Raw genomic sequence first — 19,787 nt, forward strand, 5'->3', positions numbered from 1 at the left:
ATTTTCGGATGCACGAGCGCAGCACATCCTGCCTCTTGCGCGTCGTTTTCAACTGACGCCATGTTGGATCCAGGCCTTAGCAGAAATTTTCACCTTCCTCTTTCGTTCGCCGTGTCCTTTACGCAGCGCTCGTGAGTGATCGAGTGGTGAGACAGCATCAAAACAAACCGTAGGAGTGAAAGAGATAGCATGTACTCGAAAGAAAAAAATGTACTGCTCGAACAAAAAATTTGTCAACCGGGAAGTAAAAAATCCGCAAAGAAAAGTTCAAGAGGCCGGAATACACGAAGCGTAAACTCTCGTATAAACTCAGAATGTAAAGCCGGCGATACATGAAGCGTAAACTCAAGCGTAAATATAAAATTAATTTACACTTGAACATGTTTACATGACCGGGTTGAGACGTGTAATCCGAATTACACTGACCTTTAATCGACTTTTGTGAGAAAAATAGGATCTTTTTTCCGAAGAAAAAAATTATAAGCGCTAGTAATGATCACCCACTATTAATGCAAACCACAAACAGGAAATGTAGTGGGGCAAATCGCTTGCAAACAGCGTTTACGCTAGTTAATTTATGCTCCGTGGACCTATAATCTATTTACACCGTGTAAACGGCAAATGTAAACTTTTTGGCATTACATTCTGAGTTTATACGAGAGTTTACGCTTCATGTATCGCCGGCTTAATGCCAAAAAGTTTACAATTGCCGTTTACACGGTGTAAAAAAGATTATAGGTCCACGGAGCATAAATCCTAGCGTAAACGCTGTTTGCAAGCGATTTGCCTCTCTATATTTCCTGTTTGTGGTTTGCATTAACAGTGAGTGATCATTACTAGCGTTTTTAATCTTTTTCTTCGGAAAAAAGATCCTATTTTTCTCACAAAAGTCGATTAAAGTTCAGAGTAATTCGGATTACACGTCTCAACCCGGTCATGTAAACATGTTCAAGTGTAAATTAATTTTATATTTACGCTTGAGTTTACGCTTCATGTATCGCCGGCTAAGGAACTGCTCGTTCGATCTAAAATCAGGAAATATATCATTTAAACAGGCAAAAGTACATAATATGCCTGATAAAACCATTGAACTTTTTCGGAATCAAACGCACGCTGGTTTGGTGATGAACGTAAACAGCTGTCAGTTATTTGATGTTTGCTGCTTTATGTCAAATTGCTATGACTTCACCTGTTTCCGTAATACACTTTGGTTGGAGCTAAAAATCTTTGTTAACCGGGATAGTGATTTATTCAAGCACGCTTTAATTTCAATCACGTTTCAACACTTATATCGAAACACATCGCAAAAGCACAACTCAGAAAAGAGCCAAGCGGGAAGGAAAAAAAAAGTGGAACATCAAAGATTCTTCCATCTTTCACCATAAACCACCTTGATACTTGTTCGTAAATTAAAATAGCTTTGAAAAGTACTCAAGTCTTCTCGCTTTCCAAGTACATTTACAAATCAGCCTGGATAGTTTTTTTTAATCAACACCCATCGAGAAATTTTCGTGCTTCAATTTTGGATGCAAAACTTGCCCTAAATTCAGTGATGGCGGCGTACAGCTGAATTTGTAAAATCTTTTCAGAGCTGCTGGTGGGCTCTTACAACAATTTGTGATTCTTCTTCTGTTTTCTTTACGATTAAGTTTGGGAATTTGCAAGTGCTCATACGTAGTGTAGCAAACCATCTGCAAAAGGGCTACAACTTCCGAAACAAAATCGATCGAGGCATTCATAAAGCGTAGCATCCACAATTTTTTTTATCTTGAAGAAAGTTTTCTTTCAAACCAAACGAGATCCTGCGGAGCCAGGCTTTATGTATTGGCCAATTTATCGCCAATTATTTTCATCCTGTAATTCGAGCATAGGGTTTTATACGATTTAAGTTTTGGTGGGTTGATTCCAACAAATAGCCGCATTTTGCATGCATCTATTTTGCATGTCACCAGAATTTCAGACAAATAGGCTTCAAATTCTGTAACTTACCAATTCCGAGGTGTACTTGCAAACGCGCCTGTGCATCTTGCATGTAAGGGCAGTGAATAGCGAAAAAACAGAAAACCTATAGCAATAAGAAATATTTACGGCATTAAATGGTAATGCATGCCAGGAAACCGCAGCGTTTGTTAAGCGATGGGTAATTGTTTATTAATTCGTTTTCTTCTAACAATTTACGCATAACCCTTTTCCTCCAAATGTGTAACATCAGCAGCATAATATCCTCTTCCCGGCAATGTGCATCGGCGCGATTGCTATACTTAAGAAAATATATGGAATATCCAATACCGGGGCTGTGTATAATAACTTCCAGTTACGCATTGTTTAGCAGTCTTATTTTCACTATTACAATAGTCATTGATTCTTATTAGCCAGTGCCCAAATCCATTACAATAGTTTTAAAATTGAAAAAAGGAGTGTCCAAACTAGATTATGTTATGCTGTTGTTCGAATAGCATTGGATCAGAATGAAAAGCAATAGGATATTTGCAGATAATTACATTCAATTTTTGCCTTTATTTATTTTCATTTCAGGTATCATCAATCTCATCAGTACCAGGTAATTCAGAACAATGCAATATGATAGCTAGCTGCTGAGTAATAGTCGCGATTTAGACTATTTCATAGAAGCTTAAAAAAGCATGCTTCTTAAGACATTCCCTGATGCTACCGATACTGTTGGCTACAACAATTGGATGATCTTTAGTGCTTGATTTTTTGTTTCATATTGTAGAATTCAAAATATAGTTCTTCAAAGCGGGATTACGAACGAGAAACCAGTTCACGATCGCTAACCTATACCAGAGATCATGATAGCTCACCGGTCGGAGGGTCCATAAATAATGGTAATAACAAGTTAGCGACTGGGACGTATTATTTCTACGATGGATAATGTTTATGTTTATTAGCAGATTCCCCAAGGGATCGAGATAGAGATCGAGAACGTGATCGCGAAAGAGAAAGGGATCGGGACAGATATTCGTCTTCGGCATATACCCTGGGAAAAATGCGCGAAAAGGAACGTGGCGATCGCGATTATAAGAAAGACAAATATTCCGGTAAATGATAGTAACACGCAAATAACACATTCAATTATTTAATTTTTTCGTTTAATGACAACGTTTCAGATTCTCTGCGATCACCAAAGCGAAGCCGAAGCGAAAGGGATTCAGATCACAGAAGTTTTCATGATAGGAGGATGAAAATGGTTACTTTAGTGGATAAAAGAAGTGCTCCTAGTGATGACAGGGAACGTGAACGAGATCGTGACCGAATCGAACGAGAACGGGAACGTGATAGAGACAGAGTGCGGGAACGCGAACGCGATCGAAGCAGCGCGAGCAGTGGTTGTGTCCTGCCAATCGGAGCTGCAAATTGTAGCAACACTAGTGTAAGTGGAGCGCTCAACAGCTCGGTGGCAAGTTTACAAAGCACCTTAGTCTCCAATCATGCTGGCGTAACGGGATTGACGAACGCGACGTCCAACACGGCGTCCACCGCTAACATCAGTCAGGGAGGTCTTGGCAATGCTATTAGTAATACTGTTGGAAGCAATGAGCGAGATCGTGTAAATCGCGTAGGTGATTGGAGTGAACATGTGAGCTCGTCGGGCAAAAAGTATTATTACAATTGCAAAACCGAGGTATCTCAATGGGAAAAACCCCGCGAATGGATCGAAAAAGAAAGGTACGCATCATGTAACATTTAGTTCTCTCGATCGATAGTTAAAATGTTTATCTAACATATTTGAATTTTGCACAACAGTCGAGTATTACCTAAAGACCAGCTTCGCGAATATCGTGAGAAGGAAAGAGAACGCGACAGGGAACGGGATGAACGCTACACATCTTCAACACTAAACCGCTCGACAGCCTCGTCGTCCTATGGAAAGCATTCAAACAGTAGTAGTAGCAGCAAAATCAATTCACGCGGTCGTTGGCAAACACACGAATCATCAATCACTTCTCATAGAAGGCGTTTTGATGGGGATAATTTGGATGCGAATGCTAGTCCGGGTGACTCAACGCCAACTTCTGAGGCTAGTTATTCACACTCGAACACACCTATCATAAATCAACAGCAGCAGCTTCTGCAGAGCAATGCTCATGCAGCTAATAATGGTTCCGCAGTTGGTAATGTAGGTAGCAGCAATCGAGGATCTTCGTTGAGTGGAAATTCTACTTTTGTTCAATCTTGTGCTCCGATCGTTGCTAATGAAGCCGTCTCTGATGCTCAAGGGCTGAATTTATCTTGCCAATCACAACGAATGGTTGGACCAAATTCAGCTGCAACCCACACTGTATCAACGATTGTAAATTCAGTGTCCTCAAATCATCAGCAACAGCAACAACCGCTCTACAGCATAGCATCTTCCAGTTCATCGTCTTCATCTTCTTCATCATCTGCAAATAGTGTGTCGTCGCCCTCTCTGGGTTATTCTACACATGGTGCCAGTTCATCTTTAAATTCATCACAAGGGACTACTTCTGATATAGGAATGATTTCATCAAATACACCTGGCCCACCGTCGGCTATAACGGTGCGTATAATGAAAGCTGTCATAGGTCATATTAATCATTCTTAATTGGTCATTCCCGTTTAGCATCTTCCAACAAACCTCCACTCACAGCAACAAGTATGCAGCCTGGCCCAAAAATCACCACACATTCAGAATAGTCTGTCTACAAACATGTCTCCATCAGGCGGTTTGAGTGGAATAAGTGTGCCTACGTCGTTGGCAGGTTTGCCAAAGATTCTTTCGCAAATAACCGGTATCAAGTCCATAGAACATAATGACCTCAATCCGCAAAAAGCACTGCAGACAATTAACAATGCACTCATGATGCAGCAGCAATCTCGTCAGTTGATTTCAGGAACTACCACAGATTTAACAAACGCAGTGGGAAATTTAAGGTAAGCATACAAGATCTATAGTATTTAAGTTTTGTTTAGCTTATGCATGATTTTTTAAGGGAGCATGCATTGAACTCTCCCTTGTTCAATGTTGCTAATATCGCACACCCTGTACATGCATCGTCGTTATCCGGGATCCACATAAACCATAACACGCCTGGCATCACGGTAAATAGTCATATTGGCAGAGATTCTAGTATGATGAACACATGCGCTATGCTGGGTAACACTGGAAATGTAACACAAACAGGGGACGGACCGCCAACTCCAACACAGGAGCTGGAAGTACCCATAAGTGATCATAGAAAATGTAAGCACAATATCTCAGCTTGTCGTAAAAAAATATATATTAATTTACTGTTGTCTCATCACTGATCATGTATTCTAATATCATTTAAAACAAAAGACGTGGGGCTGAATAACGCCGGCCTTTCGTCTACACCAACCAGCGCCGTTAGCAGCTTGCAAAGTGTCATGGCATCTTCCCAATCTGGTAGAGCCCAAGGTCCAAATTTAACACCTACTTTAGCCAAATACTTCCGGGCAGATCTTATATCCCACGTCACTGGATGGCCTTCGGAAATATTAGAAAAAACAGTAAGTTTTAAAATGTTGGCAAAACTTGTAATTGCTTTGCGGTAATTTTATTTGTAAGAATTGAAACCTACTTATTTTTTCCCCAGATACAAAAGCTTTCCGAAGAGGCACACATTTTAGGCGATCTTCAATGCAGCAAAGTTTCTGCTGAGTTAAAATGCGCTAGAAGTTTAGTTAGAATAACAGAAATTACTGCAACACTGCAGGAACAAAAGTAAGTAGACTATTGTTGATTTTTTTCTGTTTTATAATAATTATGATTTCGCAATCTTCTAGAAATGAATTCTAGTAAGAGATTCGAATTTTCGTTATTACGTTCGGTTCGTTGTTTGGTAAAATGGTTCTATTCAGTGAGCAAAGCTTTCACGACTGCAAAGTTGATACCTACTACCATTATCGTTGCTGTGCTCGTGTAGACTGTAAGGTTCATTGTATTGGTGGTACACTGGACCCCACCAATTTTGGCCTTAAAGTACCCACGAATAAGTTTTACGAATAAGTTGATATTGGAGCATTGATTGCCCCCTTACGTCCCTTCTGTCCATCCGGAATGCCTAAGAAGATTTTACGGGCCGGGTCGTGCTCTGCCATTCTCATGACGTGCCCAGCCCACCGAAGCCGGGCTAGTGAGCTGTGCGACATTGAAATCGTCATACAATGCGTGCAGCTCCGCGTTGTATCGGCTTCTCCATCGCCTCATTGTGTATTATATAATATTATAATATTTCAACTAGGTGCTGTAAATATCAGAAGACTAGGCGCTGTAAAGAAGAAGCCCTCAAACGGTAAAAAAAGTTGATGCTGCACGAATGTGACGAATTTTCAAACATTGTGTTCTCCGTCCATAAACTCTAAAAACGATCGTGTTTACTTGACCGACGGTTCATACTTCAATTTGAGCCTAAGTACGGCCACTCGTAGCAATGTCCCATCGCAATAAATGGTTTGGACCGCTGTAAACGCTGATGAGCGCTCTCCAACTGTTTTCATCGATCTTGGAATCGATAATATGTTTCAGAAAGTGCTTTAGAGCCGTGGACACGTAATCATTTCGGTCGCAGACCATGGACGTTCCTACAAGACTCGGAATCGTCTCATAAAGCTCGTGCGAACCAAGAATGGTTAAAAAATCATGTTCCACACTTCATTTCGTCCACACAGTGGATTTCGATTTCGCCAGACGCAAATCCGATGGAACATTCCATCTGGTCCAAGTTGAGGAGCAAGGTGAGGACTAGAAAATAAGCCAGTATGGATGCGCTAAAGTAATCGATTGTATGAGAATGGGCCAAAATACCGCAGGATCACATTCGTGCAACATCAACTTTTTCCCTTAAGAAGGAAATAGCCTAGTGAAATGTGGCCACATCGAACTAAAGTGAATGGTTTTTGAAAAACTGATTATTTTAAAACAAAGTTTGTCTTTGAAATCAATTAAAAATAGTTTAACACGATTATTAATGTAATGGTGTTTAAATCGGTAACTTCATATCAGTAGCCCTGTATATTAGACACGGGGTGTATATATCTCCAAAAGCGAATGCACGATTTTGCTGCTTCGAATGACCCCATATATTCCCGTCGCGTATGTGTGTTCTTTTCAATCTTATGATTTTTAGCATTGTAGAATGTGTATCTTCACTTATCTTCAGCACGTAGAAAGTAACTGGAAAGATTTCGTTTCAAATCATTCAAATAACTATATTTATTTTCTCTCATCTATTGAATGCCATTTCATGGCTTTTATCGCCACGAATGACACACATAAAGCCTAGGATAGACGAAGCGTAAACTCAGAGTGTAGTGCCAAAAAGTTTACGCTTCGTGTGGCAGGCATAATCGAATAAAAGTTTATACCGAAACGTCAACTGCAATTACATTCGTGCACCTGAGATTACACTATGCTATTACATCAATTACATGTGTTTCTGGCCACAAAGAACATCAATCGACGAGATAAGTTGATTTCTGAACATCTTTTTATATATTTTAAGATGTTTTTACTGTATATTAGCGATTGTAGAACATTCAATTCTTTATAACGCTACGCTACATGTTGGTGCTGTGTTTACGCTTGCTTTTACGCTCGGATTTACGCTCCGCGGGCCTATAATCTTTTTGACATAAGTATAATCTTTTCGGCATTACACTCTGAGTTTATACTAGATTTTACGCTTCGTGTATCCTTAGCTTAACATTCTTGAAAAATAAATGATTTCAATAAGGTTCCATCAACATCTTTAGCGGATGTTCTAAAACCTCCAATTTTCCATTATTTTAGAGTTTGAAATGAGCTTTAGGTGCTTATTCTGTAACTTTCGATTACGATGGCCTCAGGCGTTCGATTCATTTGGTTCATTTTGTGTTCATTTGGTGTTCACGATCGCCTGCATGTCGAGTGCATTTTTGTGGTCGACAGCTGGCGTTCTGTTTACATCGAGCATCGAGCATCTGAAAAACAGTTATAGCGTCCTGATTGTGCATCAATAATTTCTTTCTGCTAATCGTATACTATTATTACAAAGGTTAAGTCGTTTTTATACCGAAAAAAACAAGTTAATTCACAGTTTTTTTACTTCAAACTGTCATTTTGAATTGTTTATTGTTTTCGAAACGTTTCGAAATTCGCATGAATCATCGAACGCCTGAGGCCATCGTAATCGAAAGTTACAGAATAAGCACCTTACTTTCTTATTTTATTACTATGGTCTGATTCTTTTTATTTGGTTAATTGACCTTGACTTGTTGGCCGAACTAACTCGTCATTTTGTTATACAGTTCTTTTGTGTATAACTGGTTTTGCATGCACTTTATAAAATAAGCGCCACCAATTTATTGAAGCTACTGCACTAGGTAATTATCGGAATGGACATTTTAAGTTCTGAAAAAAATTCAGTTCGTTGCAGGGATGAATAACCTTTTTTGCATACTATATGAAAAGTGAATTATTCAACCATTCAACCTCCCAGAACATTTTCCTATAAGCTACTCTGGGACGAGCCGATTGTTCCCAAAACTACAACTGCTTTGACACGTCATAGTTTACCGCTAAACAGGACATTCCGCGCAAGATCTACACACTAAGCTAGCACAATTCACAAATAACGAGTTACGACTTATCTACATTTCGCGCATATCTGTTATGATCCCTTATGCCTCGCTCTCGCTTTGCGGTGCGTTTCTACCGCTACTGTTCGCACACACGATTCGCGGTTCCGATGAAGCTGGAGTTTCTGCAGACCTGCATTTGTCGTTGCAACACTCGTAAACAAATCATAAACAGTGTTATTACCAGATGTGATTGTAATGTAAATATAGTTCCTTCAAATAATACTGAAAAGGGACAGGTGATTTGGCTGTTAAAATTATTTTGGAGATGATTCCAATATGAATATAACTTGCTACTCTGCTTAATCAATTAAAATTAGAATAAATGTGAACAGTAATCCGAAGAAATTACAAAATCAGTTGTAATAATTCAAAATCAATTAATGTCTCACGATTCTCCATTGCAGGATTATGTATCTACGCCAGCAAATTCGTAGATTGGAAGATTCCAAATCGGAAAACTCATTTATGTCATCAGATGATCTATAGCAATAATGTAACTATGGAAAACATATAGCAGCAAAATATTATAAACTAAAAAGGAGAAATGTTGTATGTTTAGAAGTTTGTAATACAATTAAGCAAATGAAATAAAAAATCATAAATTCATACAATACATAAACTTCTTAAGGACATAAAAAACTAGAAAATTGAATCAATATTCTATGATACACACTAAGAAATTGCGCAAAAATTGTGAGATTTATAAAATAACTGAACAAATGCCATATGTTTTATATGTGGTGGTAACATAAATGCTTTGTAAAATATCGATGCTGCTAGTATGATATGAGCAATAACGTTAATGTAAATTAAACCAATAAATACTATTTCCATTGTTTGCGGAAGGAAGGTTTAAGTTCTGGTGGTAGAAGAAAAGTTTAGAACAGAAAACACCCCTACCTCCTTCCCAATACCTTATTTTATGATTTAAAGTTCTGCAACTGTGCAAAAAAGAGCACGCGAAAAAGGCACTCACGCGAGAGGAGTGCTAACAGTGGATTTTTCCCTTCAGCCTTTTACCGAAGGTACTTGGTTAATTTTACTGTTCATTATCGCATATAGTACCCAGTAAAGGGGCGCCAGCGACAGCATGCGTCATTGTGGTCATTATCGCCTCACCATCATAAGCACCTTCATTTCGCAAATGCTGGTCCCCCGAAAATCAGTATTTGAGTAAACTCAATGGATCGAGATATGATGTTGATACAAATTTGATGGTGCACAGCTCTACACCTAAAGTTTACGTTTACTATATGTTGGGATGTTTATTATCAACTCATTACATAATTTTTTTTTCGTTTCATTTTTACTCCAACCAAGAGTTCACTATTAGCCCATCCAGCATAGTTCCCTACCATTGAAAGAGCGAAGTTCTAAAAATGAAAATATCTTTATTATGTAACTTGTCAAAATTCTTCGGGCAACTTTACTTACGTGCTACAATTTTGCTCAATGTGGAGTCGAACACCGGGCTTGTCGCAGTTTACCTTTAGTGATACTTGTAATTGCGATGATGTTTCAGCTTGCCGTAATTAATGGCGTAGAAGAACACCATTCCCCCGACGATTACTTGGAAGAACGGAGCAATTCCGGTACGCTTCGGCTGCATGTACTTGTGTTGCCATCTCCAGAACGTACGGCTGAAAACCCCGGCCAATGCCCGAGGACTCTTTTCTCGGCGTCCCAACCAAGCTCCAATTTCACCAACCTTCACCTGTCCGAATGGAGTATCTAGTTTGCCGTAAAAACGAGCCGGATCGTAGGGTCCGTGGATCTTGGGATTGTACTCCGCTGGATAATCTCCGATGGCCATTTTCTCGCAGCAGATCTTTCACCCTGTCTCGTCGACTAGCAGTTGGAAATGACAAAATGAAGTGTCTCTGGGCTGGTCCAAGGTGTTCTATAAAATCATGTGAAGCTTGGCATTTTCTTTGCCGACATACTGGATTTCATTTTTGACAGAATCAGCCGCATTTCACGTGGGCCAAAGCAAAGTGTGTAGCCGGGGATACATGAAGCGTAAACTCAAGCGTAAATAAAAAATTAATTTACACTTGAACATGTTTACATGACCGGGTTGAGACGTGTAATCTGAATTACACTGAACTTTTACCGACTTTTGTGAGAAAAATAGGATCTTTTTTCCGAAGAAAAAGATTAAAAACGCTAGTAATGATCACTCACTATTAATACAAACCACAAACAGGAAATATAGTGAGGCAAATCGCTTGCAAACAGCGTTTACGATGGCCTCAGGCGTTCGATGATTCATGCGAATTTCGAAACTTCAACTCGTTGTTTCGAAACGTTTCGAAAACAATAAACAATTCAAAATGACAGTTTGAAGTAAAAAAAACTGTGAATTAACTAGATTTTTCTGTAACAAAAACGACATAACCTTTGTAATAATAGTATACAATTAGCAGAAAGAAATTATTGATGCAAAATCAGGACGCTATAACTGTTTTTCAGATGCTCGATGCTCGATGTAAACAGAACGCCAGCTGTCGACCACAAAAATGAACTCGACATGCAGGCGATCACGAACACAAAAATGAACACAAAATGAACCAAATGACTCATCGCCTAGGGGCCATCGTAATCGCAAGTTACAGAATAAGCACCATAAAATTGCTTATTCTCCCAGTCTCTACGCCTGCATTTTCTAGGCGTAATTCATTTGGTTCATGTTTGTGCTTATTTCGGTGTTCATCAAGATGTGTCAATTAACCAGGAGAAGTCATCCCGAACAAAATCGTTCGCGACGATTAGAACGAATGAGCAAAACTGACAGTTCGTGCCCTTGTTTTGGTTGCGTTGGAGACGCTGTATTCGCTTTGAGAAGTAAAAAATCCAAGTTCGAGTTCAAGGAACTGCTCGTTTGATCTAAATTTAGGAAATGTATCATTTAAACAGGCAAAAGTACCTAATATGCCTGATAAAACCATTGAACTTTACCGGATTCAAACGCACGTTGGTTGGTGATGAACGTAAACAGCTGACAGTTATTTAACGTTTGGTGCTTTATGTCAAATTGCTATGACTTCACCAAGATGTGTCAATTAACCAGGTGAAGTCAACCCGAACAATCCCTCGCGAAGATTAGAAAAATGAATGAAAAAACTGAAAGGTTGTGTAGGCTTCTGAAAGATTGTTTTGCTTGAAATCAGAGATGCTGTTTTCGATTTGAGGAGTAGGAAATCTGTTTCGAAGGTTCAAGTTTTCCAAGTTTTTAAGAATTCTGATTCTAAATGTGTAAAAGGTCAAGTTTCCAATCCCTTCGCGAGACAGCACTGATGATTTGGGCGCTTCCGGCGGATGATGCTCGCTAGAAACGGTGCCCCACGGATCCGCGGCCAACAGCCCCACGGAACCCCGTAAGTGATCGATCACTCGCTCGTTTGTTGAAAACAATGAGTATGAATCATTTAAACGAGCAAAAGCGATACTATATCTGACAAAATCATTGAAAATTTCCGGATATCCTTCGTATCACCAAACGCTTTCTGTCGATTTGGTAAACATGTATTTGACAGCTGCTGAAGTCCAATATGGCGGCGAGTGAAGTGCTATGACTTCACCTGTTAAGGCAGGAATACACGAAGCGTAAACTCTCGTATAAACTCAGAATGTAATGCCAAAAAGTTTACGCTTCGTGTGGCAGGCATAATCGCATAAAAGTTTATACCGAAACGTCAACTGTAATTACATTCGTGCACCTGCAATTACACTATGCTATTACATCAATTACATGTATTTTTGGCCACAAAAAACAGAAATCGACGAGATAAGTTGATTTCTGAACATCTTTTTTATATTTAAAGATGTTTTTACTGTATATTAGCGATTGTAGAACATTCAATTCATCATAACGCTACGCTTCATGTTGGTGCTGTGTTTACGCTTGCTTTTACGCTCGGATTTACGCTCCGCGGGCCTATAATCTTTTTGACATAAGTATAATCTTTTTGGCATTAAGGCCGGAATACACGAAGCGTAAACTCTCGTATAAACTCAGAATGTAATGCCAAAAAGTTTACATTTGCCGTTTACACGATGTAAAAGAGATTATAGGTCCACGGAGCATAAATCCTAGCGTAAACGCTGTTTGCAAGCGATTTGCCCCACTACATTTCCTGTTCGTGGTTTGCATTAATAGTGAGTGTTCATTACTAGCGTTTTTAATCTTTTTCTTTGGAAAAAAGATTCTATTTTTCTCACAAAAGTCGATTAAAGTTCAGTGTAATTCGGATTACGCGTCTCAACCCGGTCATGTAAACATGTTCAAGTGTAAATTAATTTTATATTTACGCTTGAGTTTACGCTTCATGTATCGCCGGCTTTACACTCTGAGTTTATACGAGAGTTTACGCTTCATGTATCGCCGGCTTTATAGTTAAAACACTTTGCGTTTACCCATTTTTGTGATCGACAGCAGGCGTTTTGTTTACATCGATCATCGATCTGAAAGCCGGGTGCCGCATCCAAAAGGTGTGTGGAGTAACCATCAAAACGAAATTGTGGTGTAATATTTGAATTATGGTGTAATTGGTTCGGTTACTTTTCTTATTTTCTGTTTTCTTTCTTGAAATTATGCATAAATTAAAGATCTATACAGCATTTTTTAGCTGAACAATAAAAGCAATTAGTTTAAATTAAGATGTCGATCTATTCAAAAGCGCTCTATTGGTTTGTTGGTCATATTTGCACCCATAATGATTTACATATACATGGTGGGTTTCTCTCTTCACTGACTTTTAAAACATTTCTTTGGTTATTACTTGTTATTTCAATTATGATTGAACAATCTGAGCAGAGTGAAAAACCAAAAATGTAATCAGCCGCACCTAATATTCGGTGCTATTCTCCCAGTCGTTACGCCGACATTCTCTAGGCGTAATTCATTTGGTTCATGTTTGTGCTTATTTTGGTGTTCATCTACGACTACTTTCGTGTGCATTTTTGTGATCGACAGCAGGCGTTTTGTTTACATCGAGCATCTGCACGGTTGGATCAGAAAAACGGTTATAACATCCTGATTGTGCATCAATAATTTCTTCCTGCTAATTGTATACGATTATTAAAAAGGGTAAGTCGTATGTGATGCAGATAAAATAAAGGTAATTACAGTGTTTTTCTCAAGGTTTGGACAATGCCAAACAAAAAAAAAACGAACCAGCGGCAGTTTCTGCTGCTTATTGATTTGATGCGAAGCAACAAAGACTTAGCGAGGGGGCACTACGAGCAAGGCTCCAGTAAAGGCCAACCGTCATTTTGGATTGTTTATTGATTTCGAAACTATTCGAAACAACGAGTTGAAGATTCGAAAATCGAGCAAACAATCGACAAACCCTAGAGGCGTCACTAGGAGGCGTAGAGAATGGGAGAATAAGCACCTATGAATGATCGCCTGGAGGCGAACGAAATCGCCCGTCCATAATAAGCACCTTTATCTACCTTAGTTTATCAATTATAGTATAATGCATGCCGCTCCGTGCATTACTTCGCTGATAAACATAGGTGTTCCCGCACTTAGTCCACCATCTGTTTTTTCGTGTTCATTCTGCGTTGAAAATTAAATTGCTAGCGTTAGTTTAATTGTTCATTCGATCAACGACTATCATCATGACAACTATGATCTCACCTGGTCGTATTCACAATCAAAATATCGGCTTTGGCAATCCAGGCAACGGCATTGATCGGACATCTTGCACGTAATTCCACATTCTTTAGCCATTGCCTTATAAAGTTGTTTGCTGGATTTGTAAAGAATCTCTGGGCCTTTTACTTCAGACGTGATATAATTTTTGTGTTGTTCATAAATTTGATGTGAACTGCTGTACGAGCTACTTTCTTCATCGGTAGATAATACATCCTCATTTTCTTTTGCAAGGTCGTTAGGGGCCACTCGTTGTGTATTTCCTGGTAAAAAGGGGTTTGCAAACAGTTTTTAGGATGTTTTTAAGGAAAAATGGTGATGAGGTTACCCAATGTCCACGCTATAGTATATTGGCGAAAATTATACCGAAGCCTAATAGCTGTACATAGAATAGGCAATAGAAATTACGTATACTAGCGGTATATTAGCCTATATTTTTATAGTGTGGACAAAGAGTAATACATTTCGTTTTAACTGTTGAACTGAAACATAGGTGCTTATGATGGTGAGGCGATGGCGATCTCCTGAGGCGATATTGACCACATGGGCGCATGCTGTCACTGTCGCGCATGCAGTCGACTAAAGGCGATAATGAACACCAAAATGAACCAAATGAATTTTCACCTGGAGGCGTCACCTTTCGCCTCATAAGCAGGCAGCATAAGCACCTTAATTACATACCATCGCTGTCAAGCTCATACAAAGGATCACAAGAAATGGCGCAATTCAACAGATTCTCCTGAACAGGAGTTGATGTAGATCCTTGTTTATAAGTTGTTTCCGGTGATTCTTTTCCAGATAAAGGTGTACTGCATTCCGTATTTGACGAGATACTAGTCGTCATTTCATAATTCTCCGTGGCTATACTATGGTTGCTAAATGCTCGATTACTCTCTTTGTCTAATGCTGCTAGGCGATTCTGTCAATTAAATATAAAAAATAAAGGTAAATGACTGAAAAGCCGGCGATACATGAAGCGTAAACTCTCGTATAAACTCAGAATGTAATGCCAAAAAGTTTACATTTGCCGTTTACACGGTGTAAAAAAGATTATAGGTCCACGGAGCATAAATCCTAGCGTAAACGCTGTTTGCAAGCGATTTGCCCCACTACATTTCCTGTTCGTGGTTTGCATTAATAGTGAGTGATCATTACTAGCGTTTTTAATCTTTTTCTTCGGAAAAAAGATCCTATTTTTCTCACAAAAGTCGATTAAAGGTCAGTGTAATTCGGATTACACGTCTCAACCCGGTCATGTAAACATGTTCAAGTGTAAATTAATTTTATGGTGCTTATTCTGTAACTTTCGATTACGATGGCCTCAGGCGTTCAATGATTCATGCGAATTTCGAAACGTTTCGAAAACAATAAGCAATTCAAAATGACAGTTTGGAGTAAAAAAACTGTGAATTAACTTGATTTTTCTGTATCAAAAACGACTTAACCTTTGTTATAATAGTATACGACTAGCAGAAAGAAATTATTGAAGCACAATCAGGACGCTATAACTGTTTTTCAGATGCTCGATGCTCGATGTAAACAGAACGCCAGCTGTCGACCACAAAAATGCACTCGACATGCAGGCGATCGTGAACACCAAATGAACACAAAATGAACCAAATGAATCGAACGCCTGAGGCCATCGTAATCGAAAGTTACAGAATAAGCACCTATATTTAGGTGCTTAGGTGCTTATTCTGTAACTTTCGATTACGATGGCCTCAGGCGTTCGATGATTCATGCGAATTTCGAAACGTTTCGAAAACAATAAACAATTCAAAATGACAGTTTGAAGTAAAAAAACTGTTAATTAACTTGTTTTTTTCGGTATAAAAACGACTTAACCTTTGTAATAATAGTATACGATTAGCAGAAAGAAATTATTGATGCACAATCAGGACGCTATAACTGTTTTTCAGATGCTCGATGCTCGATGTAAACAGAACGCCAGCTGTCGACCACAAAAATGCACTCGACATGCAGGCGATCGTGAACACCAAATGAACACAAAATGAACCAAATGAATCGAACGCCTGAGGCCATCGTAATCGAAAGTTACAGAATAAGCACCTTATTCTGTAACTTTCGATTACGATGGCCTCAGGCGTTCGATTCATTTGGTTCATTTTGTGTTCATTTGGTGTTCACGATCGCCTGCATGTCGAGTGCATTTTTGTGGTCGACAGCTGGCGTTCTGTTTACATCGAGCATCGAGCATCTGAAAAACAGTTATAGCGTCCTGATTGTGCATCAATAATTTCTTTCTGCTAATCGTATACTATTATTACAAAGGTTAAGTCGTTTTTATACCGAAAAAAACAAGTTAATTTACAGGTTTTTTACCTCAAACTGTCATTTTGAATTGTTTATTGTTTTCGAAACGTTTCGAAATTCGCATGAATCATTGAACGCCTGAGGCCATCGTAATCGAAAGTTACAGAATAAGCACCTTACGCTTGAGTTTACGCTTCATGTATCGCCGGCTAAAGGTGAAAGACTAAAGGCGGCCATCCACGGTCAAGCATGCATGACGAACATGCGTGACACTTTTTTTTCTCACTATAGTGAATGACAGGTGACGTCATGAGATTTCTGTTATTCACTATAGTGAGAAAAAAGTGTTTTTCATCCGTGGCCCTCCATAATACATTTATTAAGGTTTTCGCATGTTTTAAAGAAGGTTTGTTGGTAAAAGACTAAAATAAGCCCTCCACTCACGGTGAGCTACTAAGTGACCGAAAAAATCGCTAGTTTCAATATTTTTGGTTACTAAATCTGGTGAAAGACTAAAATGGGCCCCCCCCACTCACGGTGAGCTACTGAGTGACCAAAAAATCGCTAATTTTTATATTTTTAGTAAACAAACTTACATTATAATAAGCGGAAACGTAAATTGATGTATTAGGGAAGGGGGGAGGGGTGAAAAATACATTTAATCAGTTAAAAAGCGGGTTTTACTGTCACTCAGTAACTCACCGTGAGTGGGGGCCTATTTTAGTCTTTTACCCCAAATCTTTATTTAAATATGCGGAAACGTAAATTAATGTATTAAGGAAGGGGTAGGGGTGAAAAAAGATACATTTAATTAGTTAAAAAGTGGGTTTTTCGGTCACTCAGTTATTCACCGTGAATGGGGGGTGGCCTATTTTAGTCTTTTACCGCGGTGTTAATAGTGGGGTTTGCCGTGGGTTATTGCATTTTTTTCTTTGAAACAAATAAGATGATTAACTCACTTCTTCAAGCACATACTCATATGACGGTGGAGGGCTAAGCGGTACAATATTTGTTGCTTCTGTATTAGTTAAAGCGGGGTTGTCGTATCCTGGAAAAAAAAATATTTGTATTATAGGTTTCATAAAATATTTGGGTAAAAGACTAAAATAGGCCCCCCACTCACGGTGAGCTACTGAGTGACTGAAAAAATCGCTAATTTCTATATTTCTAGTAAATAAATCGGTAAAAGACTAAAAAGGGCCCCCCACTCACGGTGAACTACTGAGTGACCGAAAAAATCGCTAATTTCAACATTTTTGGTAACCAAATCTTTATTCAAATATGCGGAAACGTAAATTAATGTATGAGAGAAGAGGAAGGGGTGAAAAAGTTACATTTAATCAGTTAAAAAGTGTTTTTTCGGTCACTCAGTAACTCACCGTGAGTGGGGGTGCCTATTTGAGTCTTTTACCACCAAATCTTTATTCAAATATGCGGAAACGAAAATTAATGTATTAAGGAAGGGGGTAGCGGTGAAAAAGTTACATTTAATCAGTTAAAAAGTGTTTTTTTCGGTCACTCAGTAACTCACTGTGAATAGGCCCCTCCACCTATTTTAGTCTTTTACTTTTAGTTTTACCCCGAAAATCCTTTACCTAAGTTTTGGCCGTCGGATGAATCATTGTTAAGAATTAAAGCGCGTCGATCGTTGGATTTCGTACTACCACCTTCCTTGTCCTGATCAGTTTGAAGGGTGATGCTACTACTAAGTTCATTTGATTTTGCTGGGCTGGAAATCGTTCTAGCAGAATAAGGTTGGCTATCTATTACAGGGTCTTGCTCCTGAGATATGCTACGTGATGACCCACTTCCCATGCGAAATTTAAGTTTAAATGGAGCCATCACAATATTGCGTTGGTTGAGTTGAGGTGCGTTCTCTTTACTTAATAAAACACTACTATATCCTTTTGAATTTCGTGCTTCAAGTCAACATATTTATAATATTACGCATGAAGTGCCTGCGGTTTCTTCATACGCTCCTCTGTAAAAAAAAAATCCGAAATGAATGATTGAAGAATGCTATGCAAAGCACGTAGCACACAACTCTTTGTGAAACATAAGATTGATTGATTGAAAAATTCAGGCATGCTCAGGGATGATAGTGTAAACAGAACTGCTATAATTCTTACAACCAATATCAATATGCCCTTCAATACCACTTGAACCGAGATTTTAAGTTCGTTATTTTTCTCTTTTTATATAAGTATTAATTAATTGTGTTTGATGACCGAAGAGCTGTCTTACCTTGCCACAGAAGATCCCTAGGCCTCTCACTGTTGTGTTAATTAGTGACACGATTTCTCTTGATTTCTTGCCCCTTATAATAAGAAAACATTAGTATTTATTAGTACTAAATTGCGACAACTTCAGTCAATCTTGTTTTTACCAAAGCAAAGTGCTAATCAAAACACTATAACCATGATTTCTACTAGAATAAAACTATGTCATGCCTTTCTTTAACGTCTGTTTTTTACCTATCCGGAACATGCATACAGTTGATTTCAGATGAATTCTGCGCAGTAGCACAAGCAGAGATTCTAAAGGATATCGTAAGCGTGAGTTTTCCACTTTTTGAAGAAAGTGCACTTGAAGAGGAAACTCAGCGTAATTTCCAAGTGTTTGGGTTTTAAAATGTTTAAGTCAATGAGTTGAAATTAGCAAAGCATATAAAATTATGATACTTTTGCGAAAGAAAAGGACTAAGCTGCTTTCACATCAGAGACGTTTTCTAACACGGAAGAGTTGGCATTTTTCGACGGTAAACTTGAATTTACATCGAAATTATACGCGGTTCTATCTAAACCACACGAGAAATACCACCATCTCGATACCCGTACCTTATCAAATGATGATAAATAGTTTAATCTACACACATAAGCAATAGTTACCATGATTTGAATACATTCAAGGAAAAACAAATCGAAAAATCGAAGTGCAACGCTGATTTGTTTGCGCTTGTTTGCAAAGATTCGCAAAAAACGCCTACTTTTGAGCTCCTTCAAATGCTCATAAAAATAGCTTTTATTTTTTATTAAGTAATAGTATAACTATCGTAACGCATTTGGTCTGCAGCGGCCTTTTGACAGCGTGTTAACGAATTTGCGAGGGGGACCATAGTGAGCGTCGCGTTCCCCTTTTTCTCTCGCTACTTCGCAGGCAGAGGTGTACTTCGGGCGATCTACATTGCACACTGGGTCATATCTTAATCAGAATGTCATTAGGACGACAGATT

The 19,787-nt window shown here is 38.7% G+C and overlaps 3 protein-coding genes across 5 annotated transcripts; 1 reads left to right on the forward strand and 2 right to left on the reverse strand.

Annotated features, from left to right (window-relative positions):
- Positions 1 to 1,340: 1,340 nt before the first annotated feature.
- On the forward strand, positions 1,341 to 9,467 carry LOC126575822 (WW domain-containing adapter protein with coiled-coil homolog). Of its 3 annotated transcripts, none has more exons than XM_050236744.1 (11): positions 1,341 to 1,400; positions 2,536 to 2,560; positions 2,735 to 2,846; positions 2,913 to 3,059; positions 3,129 to 3,687; positions 3,766 to 4,540; positions 4,604 to 4,914; positions 4,974 to 5,224; positions 5,321 to 5,511; positions 5,598 to 5,725; positions 9,027 to 9,467. In XM_050236744.1, exons 4-11 carry the CDS (start codon positions 3,008 to 3,010, stop codon positions 9,106 to 9,108), a joined length of 2,349 nt encoding a protein of 782 aa, XP_050092701.1. In that variant the 5' UTR covers positions 1,341 to 1,400; positions 2,536 to 2,560; positions 2,735 to 2,846; positions 2,913 to 3,007; the 3' UTR covers positions 9,109 to 9,467. The 3 variants fall into 3 exon arrangements, with proteins under 3 accessions (XP_050092701.1, XP_050092699.1, XP_050092700.1); XM_050236742.1 differs by having other exon boundaries at positions 1,346 to 2,140; positions 2,910 to 3,059; XM_050236743.1 differs by having other exon boundaries at positions 1,346 to 2,140.
- Positions 5,732 to 19,035, reverse strand: LOC126575896 (uncharacterized). Its single transcript, XM_050236917.1, has 8 exons — positions 18,942 to 19,035; positions 18,800 to 18,872; positions 18,151 to 18,536; positions 17,515 to 17,603; positions 14,963 to 15,200; positions 14,267 to 14,544; positions 12,342 to 14,185; positions 5,732 to 7,399 (listed from the first exon to the last, which is right to left on the reverse strand). The coding sequence occupies exons 3-7, from the start codon at positions 18,395 to 18,397 to the stop codon at positions 14,093 to 14,095; spliced, it is 945 nt and encodes a 314-aa protein (XP_050092874.1). The 5' UTR covers positions 18,398 to 18,536; positions 18,800 to 18,872; positions 18,942 to 19,035; the 3' UTR covers positions 5,732 to 7,399; positions 12,342 to 14,092.
- On the reverse strand, positions 9,862 to 10,506 carry LOC126575922 (putative ATP synthase subunit f, mitochondrial). The gene is made up of 2 exons (XM_050236943.1): positions 10,057 to 10,506; positions 9,862 to 9,995 (listed from the first exon to the last, which is right to left on the reverse strand). Exon 1 carries the CDS (start codon positions 10,433 to 10,435, stop codon positions 10,112 to 10,114), a length of 324 nt encoding a protein of 107 aa, XP_050092900.1. The 5' UTR covers positions 10,436 to 10,506; the 3' UTR covers positions 9,862 to 9,995; positions 10,057 to 10,111.
- Positions 19,036 to 19,787: the final 752 nt, after the last annotated feature.

This window comes from Anopheles aquasalis, chromosome 3, assembly GCF_943734665.1.
Source record: "Anopheles aquasalis chromosome 3, idAnoAquaMG_Q_19, whole genome shotgun sequence".
In the NCBI taxonomy this organism is placed as follows: domain Eukaryota; kingdom Metazoa; phylum Arthropoda; class Insecta; order Diptera; family Culicidae; genus Anopheles; species Anopheles aquasalis.